The sequence below is a fragment of the Kogia breviceps genome, chromosome 4, assembly GCF_026419965.1.
Source record: "Kogia breviceps isolate mKogBre1 chromosome 4, mKogBre1 haplotype 1, whole genome shotgun sequence".
Classification (NCBI taxonomy): domain Eukaryota; kingdom Metazoa; phylum Chordata; class Mammalia; order Artiodactyla; family Physeteridae; genus Kogia; species Kogia breviceps.
Window position 1 is genome coordinate 172,448,818 of NC_081313.1, and position 26,662 is coordinate 172,475,479.

Genomic DNA, 26,662 nt, shown 5'->3' on the forward strand with positions numbered 1-26,662 from the left:
AACACACTTAAGTGTGACCTCACCGTCTGTAACAGAGGCTGGTCCATTTTAGTCTTTGATCTTAGCGAGCACTGAGATTTCCCTCATCCCTTTCCCTCCCCCACTCTTTTGGTACTTAAGGTAAAGAATCCCAGAACACTTGGCCCTGGTGAGAAATTTGAAGCCCGCAGTCCTAGCTGGGTGCAAGGACTCTGCTCAGTCTAACCATAGGGTGTGAGATGTGTTCATTAAGTTCTCATGTCTACATTTACACTGACAGGAAATTTACATCAGTTTTTGTTTCAAACCCTAGCGAACTTTGAAATGTAAACGACTATGACATCCCTAAGGCAATTGATTCCTATTATCTCTGTTACAAGAAAAACAATAAATCATCCTGTAAACTTGGGATTCATCTGGAAACTCTTCCCCCACAGCTTTCTTGAGGTATCATTCACTAACAAAATTGTCTATCCTTCTGTTACTACCACAATATCTTGATTACCTTTGTTTAGTACAAAGTTTTGAAATCAAGAAATGTTAATCCTACAATTGTTTTTTCTTTTTCAAGAATGGTGTTGTAAACCAGACATTTTAGGTAATATATTGCAGCAACTCTGGGTTCTGGACCCATTCCTTCTGGGGATTATTAAGGTTATGTGCTTATTTATTTGTTCAGTGACTGCCTGGATTATTTTAATGAAGCCCGTTCCCACTATACTGAGAAGTCAGAGCTGGTGTATTGAATTAAGAATATGCAGATTATGATCTGCTGAATAATGGGCACAGCCTGTTCTTGACCTTAAAAATAAAAGTTATTTTACTAGTAAAAATGAGTTTATGCAGAAACAGCAAAGGATTGAGACTCTGGACAAGCAAGCTATAACAAAAGCCATAGCGAAGACCAACAAAGAAAGGAGAGGAATGTTAATGTTGTTTTATTGAGATAAAGGAGGAAGTTGGGAGGAGCTTTTGTGTTTTTTTGGCTGTGCGGCACAGCATGCGGGATCCCAGTTCCCTGACCAGGGATCAAACCTGCACCTCCTGCATTGGAAGCACAGAGTCTTAACCACTGGACCACCAGGGAAGTCGGGAGAAGTTGCTTTGATGGAAAGTCCACTGGAGAAAAGTGAGAGTTCAGGGTGATGACAGTTTCCCATTGGCTGAGCTGCTGGGCAACTCAATTTTTTGTAGGAAATGCAATGTACATTCTTCTCTTTGTGACCTATAAAGGATGATTCTTTCCTGATGAAGATTCTACTGTTGAGGTGTGCAAATGACAATTCCTCCTACAACTGATGTGGAGAGGTACTGGGCTACAGGTCCCCATCATAGGCCCCCAACTCCATTTTAGTGAGGTTCCCTTTTATAAATTCTCATAACCATCCACATGGGGTGGGCAGGTATCTCCCTCAGCAAATGAGTTCCCACTTTGGGTAAGTGAAACCCATGGGGTTGTTTTGATTGAAGGTACAGTTTCGATAAACCCAGAGAAAGCAAGTACAGCCAGAAGATCTATTACTTACACATCCCAGAAGTTGGGGGCTGAGTCGGGGGGGTGGTTACAATGACCCTGGGAAAAGGGCAGTCCTCAGCCCAGGTCAGGAGCAAGCAGGAGAGAGAGTAGGCACCTATCAATTATAAGACGGATGGCGCTGTCAAGTAAAAAAAAAAGTGCACAACCTAAAAGCTGACAAATATGGTTTTTTTAATTAATTAATTAATTTTATTTTTGGCTGCGTTCGGTCTTCGTTGCTGCACACGGGCTTTCTCTAGTTGTGGCGAGTGGGGGTTACTCTTCGTTGCAGTGCGTGGGCTTCTCATTGCGGTGGCTTCTCATGTTGTGGAGCATGGGCTCTAGGCACGCAGGCTTCAGTAGTTGTGGCTTGTGGGCTCTAGAGCGCAGGCTCGGTAGTTGTGGCAAACGGGCTTAGTTACTCCGTGGCATGTGGGATCTTCCCGGACCAGGGCTTGAACCTGTGTCCCCTGCATTGGCAGGCAGATTTTTAACCACTGTGCCACCAGGGAAGCTGGAGAAATATGTTTTATTTGGCAGAACTTCTGAGGACTCAAGCCCTGGAGACAGCCTCTCAGATAACTCTGAGGGACTGCTCTGAAGAGGTTAGGGAGGAGACAGAATACATAAGAATTTTTACAATAAAAACCAGGTAGTTGGAACATGAAAATCAGGTAGTCTGGTTAATTAAAGAAAACCACATATCTCAGGTTAATGAATTTAGCACTTTTCCCAGTACAGGAAGATGCAATAGTCTGGGCTCATTGAAATTGTTCCTTTGATATGCACCTTAACTTACTACCTTTGATGGTCCTTACTATCTAGGACCAGTATCCTGCTCTTCTCCATCCTGAATCCCCTCAGGGAGCACCCCTGGGGGTGGCCGCAGCTTGCTGGCTAGATGGCCCCAACATCCTTTGTTTACTGATATGGCAGCTAACAGTCTTCATCCACAGTGCAGAGGTCACTAACTTTTCACAAGCTTAACTCTAAGTGGTTTTATTGTTTGTTTGTTTTTGTTGTTGTTTGTTTTTGGCCACACCTGGCAGCACGTGGGATTTTAGTTTCACAACCAGGGATGGAACCTGCGCCCCCTGCATTGGAAGCGCCGAGTCTCAGCCACTGGACCGCCCGGGAAGACCCTCTAAGTGGTTATTTTAATAAACGTCCTGAGAAAACCTTAGCAGGAACTAAGAGTGGAATCCTAAACCCAAGTCTTTATCTAAATGTCCAGATTCTGGGTGTGGGCAGGGTTACCATACTGTAAAATGCCTAGGCAGTGACTAGGAAAGACAAAAGCAGTTCTTCGAAAAGTGGTTTTTCTCACCACACCCCAGACAGAGTGAAACCCCTAACACAGGTCCTCAGGTTGGGCTCAGCTTTGGGTAAACCCGCTGTATCCTGGGATGACAGGACCATTGGTGAGGCTCTCTTGCTCTTTCACGGACCTCACCCAGTGGTGAAATTAAATCAATCTGTGGCTGATGGCTTGACTGTTTTCACCTACACGGGGCAGGGAGGGAGAGGAGAGCAGGAAAGGGCATAATTTACTCTCCAATTTATTCAACGCAACTCTGGTTCCTTTGTAGAAATATTTCCCCAAATCAGTATGTGATATTTGTTTAACCCTTGGAATCCTCCTCTCAGCACTCTAAGTTCCCAATTCTACCCAGAAAACTAGGCAGTGTACAGGTTAGGCTACTTTCATTAAATACAGAATCTACTCCTAACTGATTTTCCACTTTTTTGCTAGGGTCCTTTGACTTCCACTTTTCAAAATCTTTTGCCAGGCACTTTAATTCTTTGGAAAGGTAGTCAGAGCTCGCTTCCCACCCACCCACCTACACCCCACCACCCCGTACTCAGGAAAAAACCTCTGTGCCAACCCTGGAGCTGTTTGGGGGTAATAGGAAGCCTCTCTGAATGACAACCCCATCCTAAGAGCTGAGTGCTCAATGGAGGGGAGACAGCAGCCAGTGGTCCTCTTAATTGTATCTTCAGGAACCTCAGGAATGACTTATGATACAGCCACCTCACCTGCTGGAAAAAGGGCAGTCAACACCCTGTATTGTCAATGTATACAAAGGCATCACCTCTGTTCCATGTGTAGGGAATAGAAGAATCGTGTCCCAAGTTTGTAAGAAGAGTCATCCAGTAAGTAGTAACCCCCAGCAACAGGCAGTGGGGGCCGGTTTGAAAAGTTGAAGCCTGTTCTTTCTAAGAAAACAGTCCTCTTGAGTGGGAGCTGGGGTAACAGTGTGCCAGTTTTCTCGGTCACAGTTGTCTAAAGTGGAATCTTCAGCAACCTAAGCTGAGAGGAGCTAGAGAGGGAGTGAAATAAAATGCATATTTTATGGCAAGTCAAGAAAAATTTAAACATAAATTCTTCTCTGCCCTTTGGCTTCCTCTCTCCTCCCACTGTGCATTGTGTATCTGCATTATGCATCAACTAGACCTCCCCGATCAGCAGGAATGTCTGCTCAACCATAAAGAGTAACATTTTTCTAGCATCAACAAGACAACTCCTTAAAAGATAACATTTCTTCTTGATCTTGTAAGGAGTCACATGACCCACCACGATCCTGCTTAGATCTGGATTATGTAAACTGTCAATTATATGTCATTTGATGTACAGCCCTCTACCTCAAAAAACTTATATAACTGTGCTTTGATTTCTTTCTTCTTCTTTTTTTTTTTTTCGAAGTGTAAGCTTTTACTACTCCAGCACAACTTGGACTTCACCAATGCCTACCTTCGTAGGGCACGTAGTGTGACTCATGATTGCAGACACAAAATCATTTGAAGCCTGTGCTACAGCTCTGGGCTACTTTCGAAGACATTCAGTTACATGAACAGTGACTTGCTTCTAAAAATGTGAGTCCCATTTTCATTTTCCTTCCTCTCTGCCTTGCTCGCTACTTCCTGCCTTCTTGGGACTTCTCACTGTCTGGGTAACAAGGCTTGGGTCTAGCCAAACCTGGGGTAGTGAGACCCCTCTGTCACAAGCAGTGCCCGGGCCTGAGGCTGAGCCTGTGGCCTCTGGAGCCCAACCTGGCTTGGTGCCCGTGTGCAGCACTAAGGGGTGGCCTGTTAGGCTAGCTCCCGGCTCCCTGGGGAAGCCTGCGGACACTGGCCTGATGGGAGGCGCTACTGCACTCCCTAGGGCCTCTCAGAATCCCCACTTCTAGTTAGTGGACCGAACCACGGGACAGCCACACCTCACTTTTCCTTTTCCCAATTACAAGCAGCTGGGAGGGCCCCTGGCCTTATCAGCTCTGTCATCAGAGTGGCTGCTTTTCCCCAGGGCTTCAGCAAAGTCCGAAAAGAAGGGCTAAAGGGCTGCTGCTGTAGGCCTGGGCTGCAGAAACCCTGACCAACTCTCAGGGGAGCTGGCACCCCGCTAGTCCCACTGGACCACTCACCTCTCCTCCTTGGCCTGTGTAGCCAGCAGCCTTCAGACCTGCCCTCCTCCCCGCCACCAGCCCCTCCAACGACATCGGCTTTCCTCTCCCGTGAATGCTGGCCTGAAGGCAGGCTGTTGAGAAGTCCTGCCCTACTGACAGCCAGCAGCAGCCAGCCCGGGGGGCTCTGAGCCCTGCCTGCGCCCACACCCCAAGAGCAGCAGGGCCACCACCTGCCCTCCTCCGTGAGGACGGAGCCCCCACCCCCCTGCCCACAGACTGCAGAGGGTTCGTGTGAGCTGTGAGAACTTCCAACCATGAGAATTTTGACTTCCAGGTTTAGGGATCTGACCTGGTGGACAGTTCAGCTCTGAAACTCATCACTCTCTTCGGGCCCCTGCCTGTTCTGGTGTTCCAGGCCCAAGTCTGGGAGGGAGGTGGACGTCACCAGCTGCAGGCTGTCTAGGACCCCATCCTTGTGCAGGACCAGCTTCTGCAGCATCTTCTGTTGCGCCGGCGTGATGACGATCTGCGGGGGACTGTGACGACATCGAGCCGCCCAGGAGTGCTCCTTCCATAACTGTGGGCTGGAGCCCCGGGCCGCTCCTGCAGCTCGACTCTCGGATGGCACCCCCTTGAGTATAGCGAGCCTGCTTGAAGGGTGCTGGTGCACACACGGCAGCCCCTAGGCCAGAGCTGCCTGGCTGGGCTGGGCCCAGGGGGCAGGTTGGGGTCAGCAATGCAGGGCAGCAGATAGGCTGGACATTCTCTTGTCTCTCTCCACGGGCTGGCTGGCACCTTTCTGCAGCTGCTCTGTAGCCTGGGCCAGGGCTCCTGAGGGTGCTGTCACGGGCTGCCATGGGCTGGCACCGCTCAGGGCACTGATGGACACGTAGGAGTTGTCCTGCGGGGAAGGGGGGTGGCAGCTGGCGGCCTCTGGCTATAGAGACGGCCCTGCCACTGCCGCCTGTAGCTTCTCTAGCCGCTGGTACACCTGGCCCGTGGGGGGGGTCTCCTCTTGGCCCGGTGGTGCAGGCAGCAGCAAGCCAGATGGCCCAGGGCCAGGCCCAGCTCTGGTGGGCATGGCCCGGGCCTGGGGTCCAGGTGCTTCTTGTAGATCTCAGTGGAGATCGGGGTCGCCCAGGGATCTGCAGCCAGACCTGCTTGGAGTGTGGTCTGGGTGCTTTTCAGGGCCACCCCAGCCTCCTCGGCTTCCTCTTCAACCAGGTCTTTCAGATACTTGGTCTGGGCACCGTGCATCCTCACAGCCCTCCGGCCTGTGCCATGACTTCTAACAGGCGAAACAGTTCTCAGAGCTTTCTGAGATGCTCTTGCCGGGTTACAATCCTCAAATTTGGCTCAAATAAAATTTTCCAATTCTTTCTTGGATTGACTGATTAATTTTTCATTGACAGGGAGTGCTCTTGGTTCAAATAACAGACTCATATTTCATACAAATCTTTATGAGTTTTTCTTTTCTTCAAGTTTTATTGAGATAATTGCATACATCACTGTATACATTTAAGGTGTACCACATAATAATTTGACGCACATACATCAATGCAATGACTATCACACTAAGTTTAATGAGCATCCATCATCTCCTATAGATACAAAAATAAGAAATAGAAAATAAAGTTTTTTCTTGTGGCGAGAACTCTTAGAATTTACTCTGTCAGCTACTTTCATATACCACATACAGCAGTATGAATTATATTTACCATGTTCTACATTACATCCCTAGTACTTATTTATCTTTGAACTGGAAGTTTTGACCTTTTGACTGCATTTATCAATTCCCCTTCCCCACCTCTGGTAACCACAAATCTGCTCTCTATTCCTATGATTTTTTTTTGCTTTTGAAGTATAATTGACCTACAACACTATGTTAGTTCCTCTTTTTTTTTTTTTTTTTTTTTTTCGGTACTCGGGCCTCTCACTGTTGTGGCCTCTCCCGTTGCGGAGCACCAGCTCCGGACGCGCAGGCTCAGTGGCCATGGCTCACGGGCCCAGCCGCTCCGGGGCACGTGGGATCCTCCCAAACTGGGGCACGAACCCGCGTCCCCTGCATCGGCAGGCGGACCCTCAACCACTGCACCACCAGGGAAGCCCTGTTAGTTCCTCTTACACAACACAGTGACTCAATATTTCTATACATTTCAAAATGATCACTGTGATAAATCTAGTTACAATATGCCACCTTACAAAGATACTACATGGTTAATGACTCTTCCTAGATTTCCTTGAACAAATGTTCTTCATCTGCTGTTTGCCTTTAAGACTATTTCTGGCAGCTTGAAATGTTTGTTATTAAAATAATTTTCACCAGTTTTATTGGGGAGTGAGTCAGAAGACCTCCTCACACTGTAAGGACATCCTAATACATTTAGTATGAAGCCCATTCCAGTCAATAGAGAATGAAGGTGATAGCTCTAAAATCACTTGTCATTTTATATGTGATCAAAATTGAGATTTTATTGAGATCAAAATTTTATTTTTTGATTTCCAAAACGATACTGAACACTTCACAAAATTTACTGTTTAGGAGATTACACAGAAAAAATGACTCCTCAATTATAAGGCACAATTTGATTTCTAATAAATAAAAATTAAAATACAATGTTAGTCATGATCCTTCACAGAAACAGAACCATCATGATGCATGTAAGTGTCTATACACATATATTAATTTTCCTTTTCCTTTTTTTTTCCTCTTTTAGAAAGTGGCTCATGTTCTTATGGAAGAGTGGCTAAATAAAAAATATGCAATCGAGGGAATTCCCTGGAAGTCCAGTGATTAGGACTCTGCGCTTTCACTGTTGAGGGCCCAGATTCAAACACTGGTCAGGGAACTAAGGTCCCACAAGCCATGTGGTGCAGCTAAAAAAAAAAAAAAAAAAAAAAAAAAATTCAATCTAAATGGGCACGTTGGAAACCTAAGGGAAGAATTGTAGCTGAAGTCCAAAAGCAGTCTAGTGGTAGAATACTTCTGGTTCAGGGAAGATCAGTTTTTGTTCTATTAAGAACTACAGAGGGGCTTCCCTGGTGGTGCAGTGGTTGAGAGCCTGCCTGCCAATGCAGGCGACACGGGTTCGTGCCCCGGTCCGGGAAGATCCCACATGCCGTGGAGAGGCTGGGCCCGTGAGCCATGACCGCTGAGCCTGCGCGTCCAGAGCCTGTGCTCTGCAACGGGAGAGGCCACAACAGTGAGAGGCCCGTGTACCACAAAAAAAAAAAAAAAAAAAAAAAAGACAACTTAGTGCTACTAGACCATCTTTTTAAAAAAATTTTTTTAATTCTTAAAAATTTATTTATTTTTGGCTGCATTAGGTATTTGCTGCAGCACACAGGCTTTCTCTAGTTGTGGCGAGCAGGGGCTACTCTTTGTTGTGGTGCATGGCCTTCTCATTGCAGTGGCTTCTCTTGTTGCAGAGAACAGTTCTAGGCACCTGGGCTCAGTAGTTGTGGTTTGTGGGCTCTAGGGCACAGGCTCAGTAGTTGTGGCACACGGGCTTAGTTGCTCTGCGGCATGTGGGATCTTCCCAGACCAAGGATCGAACCTGTGTCCCCTGCATTGGCAGGCAGATTCTTACCCACTGTGCCACCAGGGAAGCCCTACTAGGCCATCTTACAGAAAAAAATGAACCACCTTTTGGCCAACCTAATAAATAAATATTTTGTAAAAACTTACTCATATTGGATAATGATTAAATGAAGAAAGCTGCAAGGTTTTTCTGAATATTCATACATAAAAGGGTACTTTAATATATTCCTTGAAAAAATGAAAAGTAACATTTGTTAGCTAATGAAAGCTTCAAAAAGAGTTGGTAAAATATTTGAAAAGACTACAAAAACTAATATTTCACAAAAAATCCAAACAGTTTCAATCATGTAAAATAAAATACAATAAAAAACATGTTGGGGGATTATACTCAGCTACAAGTAACAGGAAACACCCATAGCCATCTTGACAGAAGAAGGTGCTTATTCTCACATGGAAACAATGGGTCACCGATGCCCCTGTGCAATGCAGCAGAGAAGCAAACTCCCATGTCATTCTTTTTGGCGGCACCATTGTGAATGTCGTGGTGAGTCAGGAACACATACTTACTAGTAATATTAACAACATAAAGTGTTTCCTACACATATTAGACACTATAAAGATATAATCCAGAGAGGAGTGGAATCAGAGACTATTACCAACCATACAATACTGAAATAACTTTCAAAGCGGACATAAGAGGCCTTACAGAAAAAATTCAAACTCTGATGGATCTTTGATGTGGAAGCTGTGAAGATATCAGGGGAAACTACATGTCTATAAAAATGGGGGGGCTTCCCTGGTGGCACAGTGGTTGGGAGTCCGCCTGCCGATGCAGGGGACATGGGTTCGTGCCCTGGTCCGGGAGGATCCCACATGCTGCGGAGCAGCTGGGCCCGTGAGCCATGGCTGCTGAGCCTGCGCGTCCGGAGCCTGTGCTCCGCAACAGGAGAGGCCACAGTGGTGAGAGGCCTGTGTACCGCAAAAAAGAAAAAAAATGGAAATCAAACATTTTTTGGTGGTGTTGAAGACACTCTTGACTACAAGGACACAGAATCTGGAAAATAAGCTGGGAGATGGTGTCCTTGAAGCTCCTACATATCTGCCTCTCTCCCAGTGTGGGGACTCCACTATCTGAAGAATGTCTTCTTTGCATCTGCTTTAAAATCGCACACAGGTGAGCTGTTGGTGAATGCTAACATGGAACCACAAAGGGGATAGATTCTGGAAAGTCTAGGTCCTAATATGACTCACAGGCAAGATATCTCCAACTCCAGATTTTCTGTATTATCACAAGTCTCACAGTCTATTCAACAGATACCAGTCAGAAGGAAACACAAAAAGCAAATAGGAAAAAACATAATTTACATAACAGTATATTCTTTGACATACTAGTCATACATAAAATTTATTCCAAGTGTTTAATAGAATGGAAAATGGGAAAAGGCTCCTATATGCACCACCACCAAAAAGGATCTTTCTCAGTAAAAAGGGTACAGTATATACAATAGATTATATACCTAGGAACTGTCATACAAAAGTACTAGGAAATCCCAACAAATACCAAACTGCCATTTTTCAATGGCCCATTAACAGAGAATGAATAGAACATTATAAAAATTTAAGCCTCACTGCATACTAGAAATACACTTAAATTCATCCATGAATCCTACAGGCTTCAGAAGTAAATATAACAAAATAACTATCCAATTAAAGGAAAAATCACTACCTTCAAACATTATGTACTATAGTTGAAACACAAATTACAGAATGAATTCACATTAATATTCATTTGTGAAATTAGTAGAAATCCACCATTGAAGGATACACTTGAAGAAAGATCCTGAGTAAACACAACATATTTATAAACTTTTTTTTTTTTGGCTGCATTTTGTCTTCACTGCTGTACGTGGGCTTTCTCTAGTTGTGGCAAGCGGGGGCTACTTTTCATTGCAGTGCACGGGCTTCTCATTGTGGCGGCTTCCCTTGTGGAGAACAGGCTCTAGGCACGTAGGCTTCAGTAGTTGTGGCACGTGGGCTCAGTAGTTGTGGCTCATGGGCTCTAGAGCACAGGCTCAGTAGTTGTGGCACACGGGCTTAGTTGCTCTGCGGCATGTGGAATCTTCCAGGACTAGGGCTCAAACCCATGTATGCTGTATTGGCAGGCAGATTCTTAACCACTGCACCATGAGGGAAGTCCTATAAACTTTTAAAACAACTCTTTCTGGACTTCACTGGCAGTCCAGTGGTTAAGATTCTGCACTTCCACTGCACAGGGCACAGGTCTGATCCCTGGTTGGGGAACTAAGATCCCCCACATGCTGCACAGCCTGGCAAAAAAATAATAATAATAAATAAAAATTTAAAAAACTCTTTCATATTGAAGGTTTCCTGAAACATCAGGCATAGATTACTTTCCATCAAGTTATCTCATGTTACTTACATTTATACTTCTTTTCCAAGGGAGTTTTTATGTGTAATGATATCAACCAATTGAAGTGTTTCCCAGGCTGTTTACAAACAAGGTTTTATCTAGTAAATCCTTTTATGGTTTCATAAACTACTAAGATCAGAAAAGGTATTCCCACATTCGTCACATTTTATATGATTTTTGTCCAGTGTGCAGTCTCAGGTCTTTGAACAACTGAGAGGCAAATGAAGGATTTCCCACATTCCTGTCACTGATAGGGTTTCTGTCCAGTGTGAATTCTTTCATGCACTTGAACATATGCAGAAGTGAAGGTTTTCCCTTCATTTTTACATTTATAGGGTTTTTCTCAAGAATGGGTCCTTCGATGTATTTTCAAAACTGCTAGATATCTATAACTTTTACCACATTGTTCACATTGATATGGCTTCTCTCCAGTGTGACTCCTTTCATGTGTTTTAAGAGAACTGGGATTAATGAATACTCTCTCACATTCTTTACATTTATAAGGTCCATCTCCAGTGTGTGTTATCATGTGTTTCTGAAGGGTTATTTTCCATGTGAAGGCTTTCCCACATTCCTTACATTCATAGGGTTTTTCCCCAGTGTGGATTCTTTCATGATTTCGAAGAGACCGGGCAGTATTCAATACTTTAGAACATGTTTTACACACATACGGTGTCTCTCCTGTGTGATGTCTTTTGTGTAGCTGTAACGAACTGAAATGATTGAAGGCTTTACCACACTGCTTACATTCATAGAGTTTCTCTCCCCTGTGAATTCTTTCATGTATTTGAATAGTTTCAGGACTTTTAAAGGCTTTTCCACATTGTTTACATTGATAGGGTTTCTCTCCATTGTGACTGCTTTCATGTATTCGAAGACAACTGGGATAAATGAATGCTTTCTCACATTTCTGACATTTATAAGGTAAATCTCCTGTGTGAGTTACCATGTGTTTTCGAAAAGTTGTTTCCCACATGAAGGCTTTCCCACATTCCTTACATTCATAGGGTTTCTCCCCTGTGTGAGTTCTTTTGTGTAGTCGGAAGGATTTTTGATATCGAAAGATTTTTCCACACTGTTCACATTCATAGGGCTTCTCTCTAGTGTGACTCCTTTCATGTGTTCTAAGAGAACTAGGAGAAATGAATGCTTTCCCACATTCTTTACATTTATATACTTTCTCATGGTACTGTTGATACTCTCTTTGTTTCTCTTCAATGTGACATTTCATGTGTCTATTAAAGGATGAATGATGCATGAAGACCTTTGCACATGCACTGCATTCCCATGGTTTTAAACCAGGAGTTTTCATCTTCAGATTGAGAGTTGGAATAAGGGTGAAGTTTTCTCCACAGAAACTACTGCCTTTACTTTCAGAGAATCTCTCTACCATAGGACTTCTGTAAACAATGAGAAGAAGATTATTAATGACTTCTTTATTAAGAAATCATTTATTGTATTTATTATGATTTATAGGAACAGTGAGGTTTTCTATCTTGTATGAATTGTTAGAAGTTGAATAAACTGAATGCTCTGCAACAGGACTTCACCTTTTCTATTAAAAAGTGATATTCAGGGCTTCCCTGGTGGCGCAGTGGTTGACAGTCTGTCTGCCGATGCAGGGGACACGGGTTCGTGCCCCGGTCTGGGAAGATCCCACATGCCGCAGAGCGACTAGGTCTGTGAGCCATGGCTGCTGAGCCTGCGCACCCGGAGCCTGTGCTCCACAACGGGAGAGGCCACAACAGTGAGAGGACCGTGTACCGCCAAAAAAAAAAAAGTGATATTCAAATATAGGGTTTATTGACTGCACATGAACTATACTGGAAACACAGAACATTTATATCACATTTAAGAAAATATTTTTTAGGAGACATTTTCTGAGAATAACTAATTTTGAAGACCGGGCTATTTGTTTTTGTTGGCTTCTTTAAAATTTTCGGAATATACCATGATTCTCACAAGACAATGCTTTGAATTGCAGGTGTGACTCACCTTAATTTTCTCCCCTGGTTTTTGTACTGATCTTCAATGTCATGAACTTCCTGTTTTGTTTCTGAAATGCAGAACCAGATAAATGATCCCAAAGTATTAGAAATCATAGAAAAATTATTGGATTTTAGGCCCATGATGAGCTCTGACCATGTCTAGTTTCCTTTCTTTCTTCTTCTCTTTTTTTTCGGGGGGCGGGTGCTGTGCAGTACGGCTTACAGGATCTTAGTTTCCCGACTAGGGACTGAACTGGGGCCACAACAGTGGTGAAAGTGCCAAGTCCTAACCACTGCACCGCTGGGGATTTCCCTTTGATCCCCACCCCTCCTAGTTTCTTTACCAAAGTTTTCCCTTTCCACATTCCACATCTTTGAACAATATTGATAGGTAAGAAACACTTGTTCTCTAATTGACAAAGGGAGGGAATTTTTCATTCTTACCTATTGAGACCAGGTTCTGGAAGTTTTCCCGCATCACATCTCTGTAGAGTTTCCTCTGTGAGGAATCCAGTAAAATCCACTCCTCCAGGGTGAAGTTCACAGCCACATCCTCAAAGGCCAATGAGTCCTAAAACACCCAAAATAGGGGCACACTGAGATGCATGAGACTGACAGAACTAGACACCCACACTCGATTTATAGGAAGGTTACATACAATTCTGTTGTTTACAAAGTTATTCTATGACTTGATCATGAGAAACTTATTCTCTGCACTTCCTCAATAATTTAACAGCATCATGAACAAATGGAAATTATTTACACATAACTTCTGTGGTCACAGTATTGCTTATATCACAATAATGGCAGAGCCCAGAAAATGAGAAATACTTTACAAATGAAAGAAACATCATTTTAAGAACAACGATTTCTGTTGAAAAAATTCTTTCGTCTTATTCTTATGATCCACAAGTTACAGTACTCCATGAGGCAGAGGATCAAGATTGCATGAGGTTTTAATAGACACACAGTGAAGAATGGGAAGCTTTTTTCGAGTCCTATCACCTAACGTCAGAGGCCAGGTGACCTATAGAAATCAAACTTTTAACAAAGCCCAGCTGGCCACACTGTCCCAAAGTCCTCCAGGCCTTTAGAAGAAATCACAATCACACACAGTTGCCTGAATATAAATATTCTTCTGCAGATACACTGCCTTTAAGTTGTATAATGATTAGCACAGACACTGTTTTTCCTTTCTCTCTACATATAATTTGATGCAGGTAGTAAGTTACTTCAGACTTAGAGCTCAGACATGGGGAAGAAGCATTAATATGTTAGACCACAAAATCCCTATACTCAGGTGCCTCAAAGTGCTTCCAGACAAATTTTAGAACACACAGTGCAATTACATGCCCCCAAATCTCGTTCTCTTCACAGTGTAACAGTATACTCTGGGTCTTACTGCCCTCAAGGCACATGTTAAGAGCTACAGTTTACAAGCGAGCTCACCAAAATCCGTAACACTTTGATGATGAATTTTTCCATGATTATAAAATATGTAAGGGTTTCATCATTGGCTTCCTCCAAAAGAACATAAAGTCTCCATCCTGCTATTTCAGGAACAGGAGTTTTCCAAGCAGCCACTATTGCTACTGCTAAGTGAAAATCTAGTCTGGGATTTATGAAATTAGAAGTTGTGATTCTCCATCTCACAAGAAGAGAATGAAAAAGCTTGAAATAAACAAGTCCTCCCAGAGCCATGAGAGCACTGACTTCAAAGGGTAAACTGGTGTCCTAAAACTGGGAAAGAGAAAACAAAGATTTTTTAAAAATATGTCCCAAATATTCTGTTCTTAAGGCCAGTACCCAAAAAAACTTTCACTGTAGTCTAACACAAAGACAAAAAGGATCAAAAAAGATAGAACACAGTATCCATGAACCCTGGCATGACCTTCTTTAACAGAAGATTTAAGATACATATAATGAAAATAACTGAAGGAAAAGAGAGACAGAAATAAGTAACGACCACTGAGATGTTCCTAATATTAATGATAGACAACACCCATAGATCCATGAGGCTCAGTGAACAATAAAAATGAAAACACCTAAAATGGAGACCAAAGTATATTATATTTAAAGTAGAGAGAAAAACAAAGGCAAAGAGAATATATTGTAAGATGTCAGAGGTATACTTTAGGTATAGAGAAATAAAGATTAGAATCAAACTAGACTTCTCTTCAGAAAAAAAAATTATATATATACATATATATGAAAGAACTAAGTGGATAGAAATATTTAAAGTTTTGAAACAAAAAAAAAAAAACAGTGTCCTAGAATTCTGTTAGGAAGCACAATTATCCTTAAAAAATAAGAAAAAATAAGGCCATTTTGAGACAAAAATTGATGGAACTTGTCATTAGCATGCCAACTTTGAAAGACATTAAAATTCATCAGAAAGAATGTAAATTATGTAGGGGAATTAAAAGAGGAATAAATAAAGGTAAACATCTTTTATATTTCTTTTATAATAGATGATACTTTGTTTAAAATCATATTAGCAAGAATGACATTGATAATGATAACCTTGTGGATAAGTGAAATAAATGACAGCCATATCAATAGGGACAGAGGAGGGGAAATGGGAATAGTGTGGTATGAGGTACCTGAACAACCAATGAAGAGGTACTGTGTTAAGTTGCAGACTGATGTGGGTTAGTTCTAAATGTATACTGAAAACTCAAGGGCAACCACTAAAAAAGTTCTTTACAAAGGTATAGGCTAAGAATAGAAAAAAGGAAGAATCAGAGAAAATGCTCAATTAAATCCAGAGAAGGTAGAAAAAAGAGAAAAGACAAATGAAAAAATAAGGGCAACAAATAGAAAGAGTAAAAAGTGTTAGATATTAATCCAACTATACTAGTCACCATCTCAATCAACAATGGTCTCAATAAAAGTGAGAGAAAATTACAGTAATATCAGATTTACTTATTCATTTTTATCGAAGTACAGATGATTTACAAAGTTGTGTTAGGTTCTGGTGTACAGAAAAGTGATTCATATATATATATATATATATATATATATATATATATATATATATTCTTTTTCATATTCTTTTCCATTAAGGTTTTCCATAGGATTTTACAGTACCCGGTGCTATACAATAGGACCTTGTTGTTGTTTAGCTATTTTATATATAATAGCTTGTTTCTGCTAATTCCAAACTCCTAATTTATCTCCTCCCCACCCCCTTTCCCCTTTGGTAACCATAACTTTCATTTTGATGCCTGTGAGTCTGTTTTTGTTTTGAAAATAAGTCCATTTGTGACATATTTTAGATATCACATATAAGTGATATCATATGGTATTTCTCTTTCTCCATCTGACTTACTTCATGTAGTATGATAATCTGTACATCTATCCATGTTGCTGCAAATGGCATTACTTCACCTTTAATGGCTGAGTAGTATTCCACTGAATATATATACTACATCTTCTTTATCCATTCATCTGCCAATGGACATGTAAGTTGTTTCCATGTCTTGGTTGTTGTAAATAGTGCTGCTATGAACATTTGGGTGCCTGTATCATTTCGAATTAGAGTTTTCTCTGGATATATACCCAGAGATTGGACTGGGATTGCTGGATGATATGGCAACTCTAGTGTTTTGGGGAACCTCCATACTGTTTTCCAAAGTAGATGCACCAATTTACATTCCTTCCAACAGTATAAAAAAGTTCCGTTTTCTCCACACCCTCTCCAGCATTTGTTATTTTCAGACTTTTAATGATAGCCATTCTAACCAACGTGAGGGGGGTACCTCACTGCAGTTTTGATTTGCATTTCTCTAACAATCAGCAGTGTTGAACATCTTTTCATGTGCCTATTGGCCATATGTATGTCTTCTTTGGAGATATGTCTATTTAGGTATTCTGCCCATTTTTTATTGGGTTGTCTGTTTTTTGTTATTGGATAGTATGCGCTGTTTGTATATTTTAGAAATTAAGCCCCTGTTGGTTGCATCATTGACAAATATTTTCTCCTAGTATGTAGGTTGTGTTTTCATTTTGTTTATGGTTTCCTTTGCTGTGCAAAAGCTTATATGTTGATTGGGACCCGTTTGTTTATTTTTACTTTTATTTCTATTGCCTTGGGAGACTGACCTGAGAAAACATTGGTATAATTTACATCAGAGAATGTTTTGTCTATGTTCTCTTCTATGAATTTTATGATGTCATGTCTTACATTTAAGTCTTTAGGCCATTTCAAGTATATTTTTGTATATTGTGTGAGGGTGTGTTCTAACTTCACTGATTTACATGAGGCAGTCCAAATTTCCCAACACCACTTGCTGAAGAGACTGTCTTTTCCCCATTGTATATTCTTGTCTCCTTTGTCAAAGATTAATTGACCATTGGTGTGTGGGTCTATTTCTGGCCTCTCTATTCTGTTCCATTGATTCTATATTTCTGTTTTTGTGGCAGTATCACACTGTTTTGACAACTTTAACTTTGTATTATTGTCTGAAATCTGGGAGGGTTATGCCTTTAGCTTTTTTATTTTTCCTCAGAATTGCTTTGGCAATTCTGGGTCTTTTACAGTTCCATATACCTTTTAGGATTATTTGTTCTAGTTCTGTGAAAAATGTCCTGAGTAATTTGATAGGAATCACATTAAATCTGTAGATTGCTTTGGGCACTATGGCCATTTTAACAAAAATAATTCCTCCAATCCAAGCATATGGGTTAGCTTTCCATTTTTTTTAAAAATAAATTTATTTAGGGCTGTGTTGGGTCTTCATTGCTGCACGTGAGCTTTCTTTAGTTGTGTTGAGCGGGGGCTACTCTTTGTTGTGGTGTGCAGGCTTCTCAGTGCGGTTGCTTCTCTTGTTGCAGAGCATGGTCTCTAGGCATGCAGGCTCTAGAGTGCAGGCTCAGTTGTTGTGGCTCACGGGCTAAGTTGCTCCATGGCATGTGGGATCTTCCCGGACCAGGGCTTGAACCCGTGTCCCCTGCATTGGCAGGTGGATTCTTAACCATTGCACCACCAGGCAAGCCCAGCTTTCCATTTTTTGATTCAGTTCAATTTCCTTTATCAATGTTTTATGGTGCTCAACATATCTCTTTCACCTCCTTGGTCAGGTTTATTCCAAAGTATTTTATTTTTTTTGGTGCATGCTGTTTTGTTTTTTTTTTTAACTTTCCCTTTCTGATATCGTAATATGTGATTTTTAAAATTACAATTATATGTAGTCTACCAACAACTCATTTTAAATACGAAGGCACTGGTAGATGAGAAATAAAGCAATGGAGATAAATACACCATGCCAAAACTAACCAAAAGAATTCTGGCACTCGTATATGAATTTTAGACAATGCAGATTTCAGACCAAGGAAAACTCAGGGGTAGAAAGGACTTTACATAATGACAAAAAGGTCCATTCTGCAAGAAGGCATAACAATCCTTCATGTGTACATACATAGCAACAAAGTGGCAAAATACATAAGGCAAGACATGAAGAATGCAGGGAGGAATACATAAATCCATTGTTATAGTCATACATCAACACCCCCTTATCATAAGCTGTATATAACAGCAGGCCAAAAATCAGGAAGGACAGACTTGCTTTGAAGAGTACTATGAAATAACTAAGTGTAATTGTAATCTAAAGAACAATTCATGCAACAAGAGCAGAATACACATTCTTCTAAAATTCATATGAAACATTCAACCAGACAGAACACTTTCTGGGACATAAAGCATACCTTAACAAATCTGAAAGAAGAAAAAATCATACAAACAATGCTGCTAGAACTCAAAGGCATTCATCTAGCAATCAATGCAAGCAAGAGATTTGGAAAAAACCCCTAACACACAGAGATTCAACAACATATTTCTAAATAATATGTGGGATCAAAGAAGAAGTCTCAAGAGAAATTAAGATTTGTTTTGAGCTAAATTGTGGCATGCAGCAAAAGCAGTGCCTATAGAGAAATTTATGCCATCATCAACTGGGAAAAAACAAAGGTCTGTAAACAACAACACAAGCATCTACCTTAAGAAACAATAAAGAGAAGACCATATAATCACAAAGTAAGCAAAATAAAATTATAAAAATCAGAAAGGAAATTAATGTAATTGTGGTAATTGAAGGAGAAAAAAACTTTTAAGCTAGTTCTTTGACAAGATTAATAACACTGATAAACATCTAATCAATATGCCTGTAAGGGAAGACAGAGTAAAAGGAAGTATCAGAAAAGAACAAAGGGGGAAATGAAAATTTCAAAGGATTTGGTAAAATAAAGCATCCATTTTTAATCACAAACAAGTAATAGAGGGAACTTCTACTTGCTGAAAAAGAACATATTCATGTATCCTATAGGTAAATTCATATATTTGGTCTCTAGGAAATAATTATCTCTGTGAAACATCTTAAAGATTCTCCAACAACAGATAACTCTTGGATTTAAGAAGGCATATCCTGGGCTTCCCTGGTGGCGCAGTGGTTAAGAAGCTACCTGCCAATGCAGGGGACATGGGTTTGAGCCCTGGTCTGGGAAGATCCCACATGTCATGGAGCAGCTAAACCCATGTGTCACAACTGAGCCTGTGCTCTAGAGCCCATGAGACACAACTACTGAGCCAGCGTGCCACAACTACTGAAACCTGCACGTCTAGAGCCCATGCTCCACAACAAGAGAAGTCACCGCAATGAGAAGGCCATGCACCACAATGAAGAGTAGCCCCCGCTCTCCACAACTAGGGAGAAGCCCATGTGCAGCAACGAAAACCCAAAGCAGCCAAATAAATAAATTTATTTTTTTAAAAAAGAAGACATATCTCAAGATTGAAAGATAATCAATTGTTTTCCTGTAGACCCACAGTGAACTTGGACAAAGAAGGAAAGGCAATTCAAATGAAAAGAAAATCTTTTAAACAAATAGTGCTGTAAATAATGGATATTCACAAACAAACACACACACAAACAAAGCAAATATAAACACAGGACTTACACGTTTTACAAAAATAACCTCAAAACATATCACAGATCTAAATGTAAAATGCAAAAGTAATAAACTCCTCAAAAATATCATAGAAGCAAATCTAGGTCACTTTGGGTTTGGTGATAAATTTTCAAATATGACAACAAACACAAGGTCTGTAAAAGAAAAAAAGGATAATTTCACTTCATTAAAATAAAAAACATCTCCGCTCAGGAAGACAGTGTTAAGGGAATGAAAAGCCAAGTCACAGGATATGAAAAAATATTAATATTTGCAAAACACTTATGTGATAAATAACTGGTGTTCAAAATATCCAGGAACTATTAAAACTCAACAGTAAGAAGATAAATAATCCAATTGAAAATGGGCAAAAGATCTGAACAAACAGCTCCACAAAAATAATATATAGAAGGGAAATAGGAAATATGAAAACATGCTCAATGTCAAATGTCAGTGGGAAATTGCAAATAAAACAAGCTATCACTACACACCTATTTAATGACTAAAATGCAAAACACCAACTGGATGTGAACATAATCCTCATTCATTGCTGAGGAAAATGGAACTTGGTACCCCTACAAAGGAAGACAGGAGGTTTCTTTCAAAACAAAATATACTCTTAGTGTGTATATTAAGACCCAGCAATCACACTCCACGTTATTTGTCCAAATGAGATCAACTCTTATATTCACACAAAACTCATACACAAATACCTGTAGGGGCTTATTCATAACTGGCATGAGTCAACAGGTAAGCAAGATATCTTGCAAGAGTCAAATAATCAGTGGTATATCCATATGATGAAACAGTGTTCACTAATAAAAAGGAATAAAGTATCAAGCTATGAAAACACATGAAGGAAAGCTCAAAAGTATATTGCTACCAGAAAGAAGCCAATCTGGCAAAGCTATATACTGTATGATTTCAAGTATAGGAGGGCCTTCAAGTACTTCCCCTCCCAGGCTCAAAGGGGGCCTTAGCCTGAAGACACTGACCTCAGGCTCTGCTCCCAACTATAGGTGCTCTCCACCACCACTGATATTTTAAATACACCAACCCTGTTTGAATAATTCAGCAAAATCACTCAAATCCAGTGTTTATGTGGCAATGAGAGAAGAAAATTATAAGCCACTTCTACTAGTTCACCAGGAAACCCCAAATATCTATTCCTTTTCAGAAAAAAATGTCAATCAATTACTTCCAAGGCAATTTCATTTACTACATAATTAATCATGCTTGAATACTTCTTTTCTACAAGTCTAAATCTTGGAACTTCATTTGAAATCCACCAAAAGTAAAGGAGAGGTCACAAAAACTTAACCACACTCCCTCAGGGATTGAAAAAAAGCCAAAAATTCTTAACAAATGGAATGTAATACTGGATTTTTTTTTCCCCTGAAATTGACCTCTCTTACCTCTTTGGAAATATTTTATATGGCCTTTGAAGCTCTATTTTACACTATTGAAGAAAGAAACTTAAATAAGTGAGTAAATCTTTTGAAGGGGACTAACCTAGGGATGGGCAGGGTAGATCATCCATAAAAGTTAAAAAAAAAAAAAAAACCTCCACGAAAGGACTTCCTATAGGATATCTGTTCCCAGTAAAAATCAGGAGAAGAAAGTACTTCATACAACCTACTTCCAAGTGGTCATTGTCGGCTTCTGCTCATGTAAAATATCCACAGACCACCCCCCGCCCCCCCCCCAAATACCATCCACGTCGCTACGGAAATAGGATAAACAATTAAAATATTTGTTTGAAATGCACTGCGGAGACTAGGTAATTTGAATCGGAGAGGCGAAACTGACTTTGGGAATGAGGGGAGCAATCTGGAAATTTAATGATTTATTGCCAGCCCTATACAGAGCTCCGCTGGGGGGCTAAGATCTTTGAAATTCTGCTTCCCAAACATTTGGAAAACTCAGAGAAAAAATGAAACCGTGTCAGTCAGATGGGACTTGAACCCACGTGCCGGGACTCAAACCCTGCCTAAACCCAGATTGGGACTTGAACCTATGGTCTTTTAATTAGAATCACTCACCTAGTGTTGGACTTACTGAGGCTCGGGTTCTTTGTGTCACAGCGCAGAAGGAATTCAGCAAGAGGCAAAGAGATAGGCAAGATGTAGATTTATTAATATAGGACGCTTGCAAGAGACGCAAGCAGGCAGGGAGGCTCTGCCCTGAGGATTAAGTGGGCTATATTTTTATAGTCAAAGGAAAGTGGAGAAGGGATAAAAGACTGCCTTCTTCCTCATTCTTCGAGTAGACGTCAGGCTTAGGTCACTAGCTCCTCCTTCGTATGGAACAGGAGAGTGTCTGACCCTATGAGGTCAAACTAGGACTGTCATAGAGCTTATTCAAATCAGGAGAAGGGTGGTAACATACACTAAAGTATGTTGAATCATCTCAGGTCTCCATATAATAAGGGTCTCCTACTTTGGAATGTCACCTTTCCCTTAAATTCCTGTCCTTGGTGTTAAGGATCATTATCTTGCTGAACTCGACCAGCAGAATGCAGGCCTCATTTTTTCTTTCACTTAATGACCTGGGGCATATCTCATGCTTTTATTTATGGCTTTATACTTAAGGAAGCCTGCCTGGTTCCACATTTCCGATAGCTTTCTTGAGCGATCAATAAGTTACAGTGGTCTCCCAAAGTTCCCTAGCTTTCCCTCTCTATTTACAATCCCCTACTGGGGACTTCTACAACTGCCAGTGTAACTATCCTATTCTATCCCTATCAAAACGGGTACCCCCTGAGGCAGAAAGGAAAGGCTGAGACCCCTCAGACCACAGCTAATCCCACGACCGAACCCTGGAGAACAAGTCCCGACTGTCACCTGAAGACTGTGCCTGAGGTCACCACACAATCTGGGGGGAAGAAGAGGGGCTGCGGACGCAGAGCAGCCGGGTGAGGCTCCGGGGCCAAAGTTCCTGCAGCGAAGTGACCGGACAGGACGCCTGGGGTCCGAGCTGCCGGGCCAACCCCGCCACTGAGACCCAGAGGGGACTGAGGTCCGAGCAGCGCCCCAGACCCCCGAGTATCCGCAGACTCCGGAGTTGACCGCGAGGTGACCGGGTCAAAAGATGGCCGGTTTCGGCCGGTTGCGACCAGTCCCTTCGCAGCGTCCACAGCCCGGCTCAGCACACTCACCATTTCGAGGTTTCCTGGGTCTATCTGAGTCCCTCCTAACGACTCCAAGGACTAGTGAAGAACACAGGGCAACAGAAGGTACGTGAGAGTAAACAGGTTACTGAACCGGGAAAGACACACGACCCCCTTCGCTGTAGGAGAAACTAAGGAAGTCCACGACTTAGCGGGGGACCGCCCCGCCCACCTACCTCAGCGGCCGCCTGGTTGGACAGATCTCAATACCTCGCCCCCTAGTGCCTGAGTGACAACCTGTGGGAGGTGGGGTGGGAACTGTCCCCGCCTGGCACGTTTGCTTGGTAAAACAACATTTCCTGGCCTGGGATTGTCTCAGATGTCTTCCGCAGCTCCTCCTGCACTGGGATTCCTGATTCTGTTTCAAGATGCAGCAAGTACAGATAAGAAGATGGCCCAGGCCAGTCCTGCCTGGAACAAGAGGGTCTTATGTCCTCCAGGGGTCAAGGGCTTGGTGTAAGGCTGTGTGGCCAGGCATGGAACTGTGCTTCTTGTTAAGAAACGCAGACACTTAAATGTGAATTCACCATCTGTAATAAAGGGGTTGACTCCATTTTCATCTTTCGTCCTTGACAGCCCTGGGCCTTCCACCAATCCCTGCCCCATTCCCACTTGTTAGTACTTAAGCTAAAGAATCCCAGAGCACTTGGCTCTGGTAGGAAATTTGAATGTCATCCTAGCTGGGTGCCAGGACAAATCTCAGTTAAACCACAGGCTATGATGTGTGTTCATTAACTTCTCAGTTGTACATTTCACACTGGTAGGAAATTTTATAAATAAATAAATTACTACTTTTTATTGGACTATAGCTGATCCACAATGCTGTAGTAGCCTCAGGTGCACAGCAAGGTGAATCAGCCACACATATACATACACCAACTCTTTTCTTAGATTCCCCTCCTATATAGGCCATGGCAGAGTATTGAGTAGAGTTCCCCACACTACACAGCAGGTCCCCATCAGTTATCCATTCTACATATAGTAGTGTGTACATGTCAATCCCAACCTCCCAATTTATCCCTCCCTATTTATCCCCTGGTAACCACAAGTTTGCTTTCTACATCCTCAACTCTACCTCTGTCCTGCAAACAAGTTCATTTGCACCCCCTTTCTAGACTCTGTATATAAGCAACATCACATGGCATCCAACCTTCTCTGTCTGACCCACAGCACTCAGCATGACAATCTCCAAGTCCATCCATGTCACTGCAAATGGCATTATTTTGTTCTTTTGTATGGCTAAGTAATATTCCACTGTATTTATGTACCATATCTTCTTTATCTATTCCTCTGTTGATGGCATTTAGGTTTCTTTCAAGTCCTGGCTATTGTAAATGTAAATAATGCTGCAATGAACATTGGGGTGCATGTATCTTTTTGAATTATGGTTTTCTCTGGATATATGCCTAGGAATGGAATTGGTGGGTCATATGGTAGTTCTATTTTTAGATTTTTAAGGAACTTCCATACTGTTCTCCATAGTGGCTGTATCAATTTACATTCTCACCAACAGTGTAGGGGGTGTTCCCTTTTCTTCACACCCTCTCCAGCATTTACTGTTTGTAGATTTTTTGATGATGGGCATTCTAACCCATGTGATGTGATACCTCCTTGTAGTTTTAATTTGCATTTCTCTAATAATTAGTAATGTTGAGCATCTTTTCATGTGCCTTTTGGCCAACTGTATGTCTTCTTTGGAGAAATGTCTATTTAGATCTTCCTCCCATTTTTTGATTGAGTTGTTTGTTTTTTTGATATTGAGCTATATGTGCTGTTTGTATATTTGGGATATTAATCCCTTGTTGGTTACTTCGTTTGCAAATCTTTTCTCCCATTCTGAGGGTTATATTTTGTGTTTGTTTATGGTTTCCTTTGCTGTGCAAAACTTTTAAGTTTAACTAGATGCCATTTGTTTATTTTTGTTTTTATTTTCATTACTCTAGGAGGTGGATCAAAAGAGCTCTTGCTGAGATTTATGTCAAAAAGTGTTCTGCCTATGAGTTTTACAGTATCCGGCCTTACCTTTAGGTCTTTAATCCATTTTGAGTTTATTTTTATGTATGGTGCTAGGGTGTGTTCTAACTTCATTCTTTTAGATAATTTGGACAATTAATAATTTTGTGCTTCAAAGGAAACTATCAAGAAAGTGGAAATATCTTTTGGAATCCTTATGTGATATTGCTTGGAATATAAAATTGTATTGATGTTATGAAAAAAAAAAGGCAATTCCTCAAAAAATTGCAAACTGAGGGGCTTCCCTGGTGGCACAGTGGTTGAGAATCTGCCTGCCAATGCAGGGGACACAGGTTCGAGCCCTGGTCTGGGAAAATCCCACATGCCGTGGAGCAGCTGGGCCCGTGAGCCACAACTACTGAACCTGCGCGTCTGGAGCCTGTGCTCCACAACAAGAGAGGCCGAGATATTGAGAGGCCCGCGCACCACCATGAAGAGTGGCCCCCACTCGCCGCAACTAGAGAAAACCCTCGCACAGAAACAAAGACCCAACACAGCCAAAAATAAATAAATGAATAAATAAATAATTTTTTTAAAAAATTGCAAACTGAGTCACTATCTGACCTAGCAATCCTACTTCTGTCAATTGAAGTAGAATTGAAAGCAGTGACTCAAACAGATATGTCGAAACAGATATATATGTTCATATCACATTATTCATAGTAGCCATAGGTGGAAGCAACTCAAGTGTCCATCAACAGTTGAATAGACAAAAAAAATACGGTGCATACATACATCAGAGTATTATTTAGCTTTAAAAAGAAAGCAAATTTTACTCTTGCTACAACATAGATGAACCTTAGGACATTATGCTAGCTGAAATTAGCCTGACAAAAAAGCTCAAACACTGTATAATTCCATTGATATGAGGCACCTACTGTAGCTAAATTCCTAGAGACAAAAAGTAGAATGTTTTTCTCCATTGTATATATGTACCACATCTTCTGTATCCATTCACCTGTCGATGGACTTTTAGGTTGCTTCCATGTCATGGCTATTGTAAACAGCACTGCAGTGACCAATGGGGTGAATGTATCCTTTCAAACCATGGTTTTCTCTGGATATATGCCCAGGAGTGCGATTGCTGGACCATATCATAGCTATGTTTTTAGTTTTTTAAGGAACCTCCATACATACTGTTTTCCATAACAGGTACAGCTATTTACATTCCCACCAACAACCCCTTTTCTCCCCACCCTCTCCATCATTTATTGTTTTTTTGTTTTTGTTTGTTTTTTTCTCTAATGATGGAATACTCTCATAAGGGAGAGCTTAAAGCACCTTGTGAATTATTTATTTATTTTTTCAAATTCTTTTCCCATTTAGGCTGTTACATAATATTGAGCAGAGTTCCCTGTGCTATACAGTAGGTCTTTGTTGGTCATCCATTTTATTTATTTTTCAAATATTTATTTATTTATTTGTCTGTGCCCAGTCTTAGTTGTGGTATGTGGGATCTTCAGTTCTGGCATGAGGAAGTTTTAGGTGCGGCGTGTGAACCCTTAGTTGCGGCATGTGGGATCTAGTTCCCTAACCAGGGATCAAACCCAGGCTTCTTGCACTGGGAGTGTGGAGTCTTAGCCACTGGACCACCAGGGAAGTTCCTGGTTATCCTTTTTAAATATAGTAGTGTGTACGTGTAAATCCCAAACTCCCAAAGTATCCCTCCCCATCTC

At 41.4% G+C, this 26,662-nt stretch overlaps 1 protein-coding gene and 1 pseudogene across 1 annotated transcript; both read right to left on the bottom strand.

Annotated features, from left to right (window-relative positions):
- Positions 1 to 5,260: 5,260 nt before the first annotated feature.
- Positions 5,261 to 6,490, bottom strand: LOC131755827 (interleukin-1 receptor-associated kinase 1-like; annotated as a pseudogene).
- Positions 6,491 to 10,824: 4,334 nt separating this feature from the next.
- LOC131755828 (zinc finger protein 709-like) lies at positions 10,825 to 23,106 on the bottom strand. Its single transcript, XM_067032595.1, has 4 exons — positions 22,962 to 23,106; positions 13,304 to 13,430; positions 12,867 to 12,927; positions 10,825 to 12,271 (listed from the first exon to the last, which is right to left on the bottom strand). Exons 1-4 carry the CDS (start codon positions 22,962 to 22,964, stop codon positions 11,215 to 11,217), a joined length of 1,248 nt encoding a protein of 415 aa, XP_066888696.1. The 5' UTR covers positions 22,965 to 23,106; the 3' UTR covers positions 10,825 to 11,214.
- Between the last annotated feature and the right edge of the window lie 3,556 nt (positions 23,107 to 26,662).

Bases quoted from the DNA above. Each gene is read 5' to 3' on its own strand.
- LOC131755828 (XM_067032595.1), bottom strand. The intron at 12,928-13,303 runs GTAAGAATGAAA...TCTGCATTTCAG, and splicing joins CCAGAACCTGGTCTCAATAG to AAACAAAACAGGAAGTTCAT. The intron at 12,272-12,866 runs GTGAGTCACACC...CATTGTTTACAG, and splicing joins AACCAGGGGAGAAAATTAAG to AAGTCCTATGGTAGAGAGAT.